The sequence below is a fragment of the Wyeomyia smithii genome, chromosome 2, assembly GCF_029784165.1.
Source record: "Wyeomyia smithii strain HCP4-BCI-WySm-NY-G18 chromosome 2, ASM2978416v1, whole genome shotgun sequence".
NCBI classification, from domain to species: domain Eukaryota; kingdom Metazoa; phylum Arthropoda; class Insecta; order Diptera; family Culicidae; genus Wyeomyia; species Wyeomyia smithii.
Genome location: NC_073695.1, coordinates 69,711,126 through 69,721,284, shown reverse-complemented (window position 1 = coordinate 69,721,284; position 10,159 = coordinate 69,711,126). Strand labels below are relative to the sequence as shown.

Here is a 10,159-nt window from a genome sequence, read left to right as displayed (position 1 = left end):
CTCTCACCGTGGATAGAAGTTCAAGTTGTGTCACGGTGAAAAATAATGGTAATCGCAAATCGCTACTATAAATGACGTAATGTTTTTGTGCTGAATGAAAAAAGTATTCTGAATAGCAGATCGCCAATGGAATCTTTAAAATCATTCTGTAGTGCTTGAGAGTGTTTCTGAACCAAGTTAAAAATATATTTGTGCAATTCGAAAAAGCCTTGTGATTCGTGTGAAAAGATTTGCGAAGCAAAAAGGGGAGCTCTAGCTGACTAGCTAGTTTGTGTGCCGTGGTGCTAAAGTCCCAGTCGGGAGAGGAATGAAGACATTCGAAAAAGAAAATGGTTGATAATTTTCAGTGCGCTGGCTACACTTTTTACTCTAAGTTTGATTCGGGAAATTTGGGTAGAGTTGAACTAGTGCGATGTTGTGATGGTAAGTAGCCCGCATCCGTAGGCTCAGATATCAGCTGAAAAATTGCAACTATATGCTTTTGTTTTGCGTGCCACTCCTCCCTTTTCCGAACGAAAGGATCGAATGCTAATAGGAAGAAGCAATGTGTCACAAGTTTTTTACGTTCTTCTCTGGTTCATTCACTTGGCTGAAAGTGATGCCAAAATATATATTACAATCGCAATAAATCATAATAATAAATACACCTACAAAAATGTGTAAAACCCGTTTTAGTTTAAACATTTGCATTGCCAAACCATTTATGGTCTTTTTATGGGTTTGAACAGTTTACGATAGTGTTTTTGTTGTGCTAGTAAATGTGTTCTTTGGCAAAGTGTTTCCAAACTCAGATCCTTAAAAAAATATTCAGAACATTCTATCAATATCAAGATCTACTTAAGTCGCCTATGTTGTTACAAAATGCAGTTATCATGTGATTTCGGTGAAAGTTTATTTCATATAAAAACGCATCATAAAGCAACTCCTATAGAATAGAAAGCGTATTCTCAACAGTCATATTTTCAGTTTTATCAGCTTAGCTTTTCTGTAAAAATCAAATTAGGTAATGAGAAATCGTAAACTCGTCTGAATAAAAAGTTCTTTAATAGGGTTCTATACAGTGCAAAGCAATCTTGTTTCGGAATTTCTTTTCCAAACAAACAAATTGCATAGACTACTAAAAACACGATATGAAACAATAGGTTTAAACGTCCGAATATGTGCAACTGTTTAAACAAATACCTACCATAGTTTATTTTAGAAAAAACGGGAACCGATTTCCACTGTTTAGGATAATGTTACTAAAAATGAGTAGTCAAATTAACGCAACTAAGTAATTTTCAAGGGTTAATCCAATTTTAACAAATGGCCTGTACATTACAATGTGATTCTACAAAAGGGGTCTTTAAGCTCTCAGCTACTTTGAGATAAAGCTGGCTGTTTTTACATATTTTCTCAATTTAGTAAAGTAAAGTATCCCTACAAATATTAAGCATACTAAGATTGTAGAGTATTTTATTTAAATTGGTAAAACTATTCTCTAAGTAACAAAACTTGTAACGATACAGTTCTTCACACGCATGTCCATAATTAATTATAAAAATTATGTAACAATGTCATAGTTTAGCCGAATATGATTCTTAAAATCAGCCACACAAAAAAGTAAAATCTATATTGATGGAAGGAAATTCGCTTTAACTGGCTTCGTAAACATATAAATGTATTGTGCCGTAAAACAGAAGAAGTTTATTCTATACTGTAAGGACGCTTTTTGATACAATCATAATACGCAATCATCTCTATTTTGTAGCGGCATGTACCCTATTTCTGCAAAATATTTTTATTGACCGTTAACAATTATGTTCAGACGATCCATCATCTTTTTGCAATAATTTGGCGTGACACGATTGTCCTATATTTCGTAAACTTCACATACCAAACAAACGCAAATACAAATGTATCAACGCAAGCAAGTGCTTTTTTCATTTCCACATTCTGTCTGCTTCGTTCCCTTTGCAGGATTAAACATAGTCGGTAACAATGCTAGCAGCAGTAGCTTGCCGTCCGCATCCAGTACCCACGTTTCTACCGGGTTGCTTTTGTCGGCCAGCAGTCCACAGGCACCAGCACAAAAGTTTGCATCGGGTGGCTCGCTAGTAATTATTGGCGCAAATTCACCTCCCGCACAGATAGAAACAGCAACACCCTGTCCACTCTCACCTTTGTCTCAGCAACTCCCACTTGGACCATCAGGTGGAGCCGCCTCGTCAGCGGTGAACAGCAATTCGATAACCACTATTGCGCCTCTAGAGCTGCATCACCAACTACTCTACCAGTCCCATCATCATGCCAGCTTCGTCGAGGTGGAATTTAATCTCTGGACACGACCCGATTGTGCCGGAACACCGTACGAAAATCAGAACAGGACGTGGTTTTATTTTGCCGTGACGGGTGAGTTGTTGCATTGTCGTTTAATAAATATAAAAAGAAACGATACATACTATTTGCTTCTTTTACGTTATTCTAACATTTTTCTCTATGGAACAATCCGCCAGGTGGTCGTCCTCATCAGATTGTCAAGTTTAATGTAATGAATTTGAACAAGCAGGCCAAATTATTTAGTCAAGGCATGCATCCGGTGATGAAAGTCGGCCCCGGTGGCCGGTGGGAGCGCACCAAGGACAAGCCCTCTTACGCAGTAAGTATTGGCTTGCCTATTAAAAGAAGCAGTAAATAAAGTAAAAATAAGTTTGTTGTTTGCAGTTTAGTTATGTCTTTTTTCTACTCCAACCTTTTAACAAAGTTAAAAAGTATTTCCTATATCATCCATTTTATTTCTCCTTAGGTTACAAACGACGTATTTTTCATATCGTTCCTCCATCGGGCGCCGGACTCGCCTGAAACCAAAACATATTATGCGTTCACTTTTCCGTTCAGTTATAATGACCTGCTCGAGCAATTAGGAAATTTTGACAAGCGATTCGGTCGACATCCGTTCGAGCTGCACCAGATAGCTCATGAAGTTGCTCAACAATTTGAACCCACCACTGATCCCGCAGTCGTGGAAGCCACTCCAGTAAGTGGGAATTCTGGGTTGTCTAAAAAAAGCAAACTAGTTAAAGAGTGCAAGGTGGAACGGTGTAGCCCGGAATCGTTGGATGATACAGCACGTGACGGCACGGGAAATGATGAAGAAGATTTGTCGAAAGTCAATACCGTGGGAGCTAATGGATCAAAACACGTTGAAGATCCCGATCTCGTGTCAGCGATGTCAATCGATGACAGCACGTCCGAATCCATGCAACAGATAACCAATCTCGTGAAAGGAGTAAACATTGAACTACAACCGCAGCCGTCTAAACCATCGATTGCTGAATCGAGCAAAATAAAGTTACCATTTTTTCAACAAATATTGCATGCACCCGCGATAGATGATGAAGGAAAAATCTCGAATGTTGATCTAAGAGATGATATCTATTACTATAGGGAACTGCTTACGCATTCCGTTGAGCGGAGGCGGATTGAGCTGTTGACTATCAGTTCCTTCCACGGTATTCAAACAGTGCGTGAAGAACGATTACGGAACTTATTTCCCGATGAGAAAACGCCTAGGTGCCATACGTTTAAAAATAAGAAAATTATTTTCATCTCCTCCAGGGTGCACCCAGGTGAGACGCCTGCCAGCTTTGTACTGAACGGGTTTCTTAGTATGCTACTTGATAGAAAAAGCATCGTTTCAATTACGCTTAGGTAAAAGTAAACTTGTTAACCCCTTATTGCAATTTATTTAGTATAAGAAATCATTACAGGAGGATGTATGTGTTCAAAATTGTCCCTTTCCTTAATCCAGACGGAGTTTACAATGGTCTTTACAGATCGGATACTCGAGGCCATAATCTAAATAGGGTATACCTCGCTCCCAACTGTGAAACCCAACCTGCTATTTACGCCGCTAGGAAACTAATTAGGTAATGAACAAGTACACTAAATCATCATAATTGATTTTATACGGTAGGTTTTGTTGCAGATATTATCATCTCGGTGCAGATGACCCAGAACCTTACGAATTGGAGATTGAAAAGAAAATAGCTACTCTGATTAAAACTCCTAACACGAGCAGCGATGAAAATGTCATCGCTTCTTCAGCGGAAGAAAAATCAGTCTCACCAGCAGAAATGGCTGCTGCACCGAAAAAAGGTACAATAAGTAAGCAAAACGCGCAGAAGAAACAAACTGAAAATATGCAGTACACAATGTCTAGACTTCCAAAACTAACACTGTCGACAGCTCAATCCCTAATTGATACCTCGAGTGACAGGCGCAAAGGTCGAATTTCCTCTATATTTAAGAAAGGTTCAATTACAACACCTTCAACATCCGCCACACCATCTAGTGGCTCCAGTACGTGGCCGGCTAAATTGTTGAATAAGGTTTTCCGGCGTCGTAAAACAGTCGAAAATGCTCGATTACATCAGCTTCCTCCGATATCGCGCCGTAAAACATCTCTTGCGCTTGCGCCGGTTGTTGAGGAAACGGTCGAACCCGAAAGAACTGTTCCGACTGAAACAAGCCGCCCCACTTTGCTACTCTTGAGCCAAACGAGCAGTTTGATTGTGGAAATTTCGCAATCTTTGGAGAAAAACTGTGTCGACGGTTTGTCCTTTTCCTAGCTTTCAATTTCGAAGTAGCTTTTAGCTTAGCATGTCATTCATCTGATCCAATCTATTTAGGCAATGAATGGTCTATTGTTCCCAATGCGACGCTATCATGCATGCTTCTCATTTTTATAACATGCAAATTGAATATTGGTTACGTTTTTGGAAAAATTTCATCAGTAAAATAAAGCTCAAGCTCGCTAGAAAACATTTCCACATATTCGCACAAACCTCAATGGTCACATGCACTGTTGTCTCGAAAAATAACTAAAATGGAACAGATTTACGGTGTCACAGATTGGAATAAGACTTAATTTCATTTAGTCTAAAAGGATATTAATCTAAGGATATTCTAAATATTTTGTATGGAATCTCTCTGGCCTGTTACTTCGTTCAAGTTTAACTTTAAAGTTAATAAGATGTGTACTATTCTGCTCCCACCAATGAGAACGATGAGAAATTGAGTTAAATTTTTTCGAAGTATATCTATGTTTACTGTGTATTAGGAATTAGGATACTGGAAATTGAAGAATATATCAAATGGCTTGAAATATTTAAATGTTGATGCAACAACACCTTTGAATCAGCTGAAGTAAACTTTAATTACTCATGCTTTCGGTTTTTATTCGAAGAGCATATAATGGAAAAATACAATTCAAACGCACATGCAAAATACAAACAACGATTTTTTTGCATATAGAGCAACTTATACTCAAACAAGTTGAACCATAAACCATATGTTTTTAAAAATAGTTTTTTTTATATACATTCGACCTTCTGATTGTTTACCTACCACACCAACATATCATATAGAACGTTAGTACATGCACATGCCGATTTATTACCAGTTCTCTAAGTATTGTAACAGATCACATTTTTATGCAGATTCTGAATCCACTGAAGAGAACACACCTTCCACATCGGACTCAGGATTTGGAGAACAGGCGCTATCAAAAAGTAGCACGATCTCAAAATCATCCTCGACGATTACATTAATTGAAACAGAGAGTCCAATGGTAACGACATCAGTTCCTACAGTTATGACCAACCTGACGGCGACGACAACTGACGATGTTCCAGGTTCTGCTACAAGTAACGTTAGACCGGACGGTGCTGCGTCGAGCGAAACCGGTTCCCTCGCAACGACCGAGGAAGTTCTGCCTGCACCAAAAGTGTTCACCGAACAGCTGATCCCTGAGTTGCTCCCAATCGTAACTGAGAGTGGCTTTGGGGTGCGCCCGATCCGTAGTGCATCAAATCTTAGTACTGCCAGCAGCATGGCCAATGCGAGCACAATCACACACGTCAGCATCAAGAAAACTCCTATGGTGACGGCCAAAGTAGACACCGGGAGAAAAACTACTTCCTTCAAAAATGCACCAAACAAACCAAATTTGTTGGCAGCTGCTTTCAACGTAATTAAAAAGAAAGATTTCGCAGTATCTCACACGAAACAGCAATCATATCCTATGTCACAACAACAACAGTCATCTTTGGGAAAACTCGCTGGAACGGGCAGCAAAAAAACTTCCACTTTACATCATAAACGGGGCGAGACCAAGTTGCGTCCTCAGACGCAACAGATGTACAGCCATTTTCGGTCCCACCGCAATGAGTATTTGAATCCTGCAGGTCAGAAAAGCATTAATATTAGCTTGGATTATTTAGCCCAACTGGACGAAAAAATTGATAAGAGTTTGTACGAGGAGAAGAGCAATATGTTCCTATACATTGATCTACATGGCCATGCTTCTAAGAAGGGCGTTTTTATGTACGGCAATCATTTGCCTAGTACGATTGAGGCTGTAGAATGCATGCTACTGCCACGACTGATGAGCATCAATTCTCAACATTTTCACTACGACGCATGCAACTTCAGTGAGCGTAATATGTATTATAAGTAAGTATAGTGAGAATCGAAACAATAATATTGAATTCATACACCGTCCCAATGTTTACAGAGGTAAACGAGATGGCCTTTCGAAAGAGGGCTCCGGTCGCGTGGCCATCTACAAGTGTACGGGTTTGATTAAAAGCTACACGCTGGAATGCAACTATAACACAGGCAAAAGTGTGAATATATTGCCACTTAAGGGCAAAGAAACCCCTTCTACCAAAGTGCAGTCACCTGTGCCCCCAAAGTACACACCGGCTGTGTTCGAAGAGGTAACAATACTTTATATATAAGCGTCAACAAGTCATTCAAGCTTGTCGTGTTTAACTAGGTTGGACGAGCTCTTGGTCCATCTATCCTGGATCTAACCAACTCCAACCCGCAATCGCGACTACCGAACTCGGAGTTTCGTACGCTGCAGGGTTTGCGCAACACTCTTCGCATCGAAATCGAGAGGGGTTCTTCAAAAGCTCGTGTCACCAACAAGGTAATGTGTTGTCCCCGGAGTGCCACTTGCTATGCTGCTTGATCTCGCTTAATCTCCCATTAATAGCGAATTTGTTTTGGTTGAAAATCCTATCTTTAACACTCAGCAAGAAACTAATCGCGTTCGATCCCTCCTTGTTTTCGTCTTGTTACTCGTTGGTTGGTTTATGTAGTTTAGCTTGGCAGTAAAGAAAGCACGGCTGACATTTTTTTCCCTTTTTCACTGCTTTTTAGCTTAGTTGAAATAGCAGAGTCAAAAAGCCTAGTCATTTGCTGAAAAGCGCAATCATTTACTAAACGTAAAAATGAATCGAAATGTTCAGTGTGATTTAATATGTTCTTTTATGAGTAAATTAACTTTTTCTGGAATCATTTGTTTTTTTTTTTGCATTTTGTTTTTTATTCTCGATTGGAATCTTTTTATTGTTGTCTGCCTAGAAAAATCATCCCGAGCGATTTCGTAAAAACATCTTTGGCTTCTATTCACCGAGCTAAGATTTCTTTTATGCACTTTACATACCTTGACATAAAATAATAACTTGTAAAATTATGTTATTTTTAGAGCCTGGCGAAAAACTTTTGTTACTGAAAATGATTATTTTTACCTCATCGCTTTTGTCTGGTTTTATTTTGCTTATATTTTTTTGGGTTTTCTTGTGTTGCAAATTCACTGTCTTTTTTAATATCCTAATCTCAATAAATCGGTTAGATTTATCTCCAGAAATACATGCATCTGGAGTGGACCTATGATCTGTTTATAGAAATAGAGTAAACATTAATAATTTCATCGTCAAACGATTAGTGGTACTTATCTTTGACCGAGAACTTCAGAGTATAACTTTGTTGACACTCATTTTGTTGTATATTTTATTGATACCAATGTCAGCATAACAGTCACAATATGCACACAACTTATGTGTTTATTTGTGGTTGATGAGAAAGTATGATTCAGTTCGATTTAGAATAGATTTGCATTGCTTGGCTTGATTCGCATACCGTTATAATTATGTTATCTCTATTTGTAGTGTGGTGATGTAGTAACATATTCTTGGGTCGAATGAAAAAAAAAAACAAGCCAGATCAAGCAAATGAACCTCCTCTGTATTCCTCAAGCCCCCGAAGAGTGAAAATTTGTAGTTATGTTACGTAGTCTTGGAAACTTTGAAAAAACGAATCTCATTGTTTATTGTATATGCCGTCCTGAGTAAACTGTAATGTTGTGGTTTCGAATTCCGAAAGTTGTTACAAATAAAAATAAATGTTTCCTATCCTTTGTTTCTGCTTTTTACTATCTGTATGCCTCTATTAAGCTATCTCTTTTTCCTCTATTTCTTTCAACTCCCGTAACATTTTTAATTACGGTAATTACTCTACCAAACACGTTACTAGGATGATTGGTTCTCTCTCATTTTTCCAGTTTTTGATGTTTCATACTCATACAGATCTAAACAATAGACTCGAAGTTTTAAAAGCGACGGTTTGCATTTGTTTTCTTCCTTTTCTTTGCCACTCTCATATTGTAGGTCCCGAAGCCACATTCCAAACGTCTTAGTCAGCAATCGTCCAGCTCAATGGAGATTGCAAAAGAGAATGCCATCCAGTGGGAGAATATTGCTGGTGCACAAACTAGTTCAGTAACGGGAGCAGGAGGCTGTAGTTCGACAGGAACAGGTGTTGCCGGAAATGGCAATGGAAAGCTCAACGTAGTCGGTGAACCCCTTGGAGGTAACGGAAATTCGTCAGCCTGCTGCTCATCTGCAGCCTCAAGCGGAGGAAGGCAATTTTTGAAAAGTGGTTCACTTAAGGCCCATTCTGGAAAAATCTCCCGCAAAGGCGCGGGTGTTGGTGGGAAAGTTTTCGGCAAGAAGGATGCTATAAAGAAAAGTAAGATTCTCTGTGAATCCGCTGTAGGAGGAGCGGTTGTAACTGGCAGTAAAAAGTTGCAGGAAATAATCCGCAGTAAAGATCAGCATCAAGTGCCTCGTAAGAAAATCAAAGTGTCGCCACCGCATCAACACGGAGCCGCCGATGATGGATTCGATATATGTTTCAAAACCAACCTGTCTGCGACATCTTTGCCAAATTTTTTAACCAACCCACCATCACTGAGTGAGCTCCCACTATCGAAAAAAGTGAAATCGGAATCGAAGTTGCTCGACGAATGTCTGGAGTGTGATGACAGTTTAGATGCCATACCCTGTTGTTCGTACTCACTTCCTACAACTACCAGCTCAAATACCGTTGTACTGACCAAGCTCATGACCACCTACCCCCAAGTAGGATCACCTGGAATGGTAGTAGGAACAAACGAATTATTGCCTGCATCTCCCGGTGGCGCTGGTGCCACACCAAGTAACGTGGCTACAGGTATTAGCATCGCTATGGCAGGTAGTTCTTCCTCCGGGGTAGACAAAGAACCAACAAAGGAAAGTCGTTTCAGTAAATTCAGCAAAGCAACATCCGCAAAACAGCAAGCCAAACTGGGTAAGTCGACCAAATCAAGTGACGGAGGCAAAATGCTGAAAAAGAAACGCTCACTTAAGACTGACTCGAATCTTAAGCGAAAGAAAACAAGAATTAAACCGGCTCTCACCTAAGAATGGGGCTGCGCAGCAAGGCGGCGTCGCCCTTGTAAGCTGGCAAATCAGCAGAAGTTGTGATTTAACAAGAAACTCTTTAGTTTATTTCATTTCATAATTTATCGTTTTTTTACATATATAATATTTTATACGCTTTGTTGACAATTGGATTTAAACGGTATAGCTTTGATAGGGGTTTGAGCTTAAAAGTGATTTTAAGAACGGGATTGAACAGAATTTTATATCATTTACTAAAAAGTAAAAAAAAAACATACAATGTGCTGTATTAAAGATAGAAATAGGCATATTTTGTTAGGTTTACTGTGCATACATTTGTGTACTGCCATTTACAATTCTTGCTAGTATTATTTCTACGGTAATGCGATTTGTTAGAATAGACACAATAGGTAAATAATATAAAATTCCATTTTTCCGAAAAATTGAAATGATTTTCGCAGCTTAACGTTCGTCATTTTTTGCCAGAAATAAAACAACAGTCATAACAGTCACAAACAGGAAAGGTAATTTGAATTTTACGATCAGTCGCCCAACATATGATACCTATTTGAAATTACAGTGTATTGAATGGTAATTTTTTTTTTTTT

General features: G+C 38.9%; 1 protein-coding gene across 2 annotated transcripts; it reads left to right on the top strand.

The window, feature by feature from the left end:
• LOC129720831 (uncharacterized) lies at positions 1-10,159 on the top strand. Of its 2 annotated transcripts, none has more exons than XM_055672641.1 (10): positions 1-423; positions 1,960-2,391; positions 2,496-2,638; positions 2,786-3,690; positions 3,750-3,908; positions 3,968-4,137; positions 5,481-6,495; positions 6,557-6,761; positions 6,821-6,976; positions 8,499-10,159. In XM_055672641.1, the coding sequence occupies exons 1-10, from the start codon at positions 330-332 to the stop codon at positions 9,570-9,572; spliced, it is 4,353 nt and encodes a 1,450-aa protein (XP_055528616.1). In that variant the 5' UTR covers positions 1-329; the 3' UTR covers positions 9,573-10,159. The 2 variants fall into 2 exon arrangements, with proteins under 2 accessions (XP_055528616.1, XP_055528615.1); XM_055672640.1 differs by having other exon boundaries at positions 3,968-4,593.

Excerpts from the sequence above, each read along its gene's own strand:
- LOC129720831 (XM_055672640.1), top strand. The coding sequence starts at position 330 with ATGGTTGATAATTTTCAGTGCGCTGGCTACACTTTTTACTCTAAGTTT. Across the intron at positions 3,909-3,967 it reads GCCGCTAGGAAACTAATTAG|ATATTATCATCTCGGTGCAG; the intron begins GTAATGAACAAG and ends GTTTTGTTGCAG. Across the intron at positions 6,977-8,498 it reads AAGCTCGTGTCACCAACAAG|GTCCCGAAGCCACATTCCAA; the intron begins GTAATGTGTTGT and ends CTCATATTGTAG.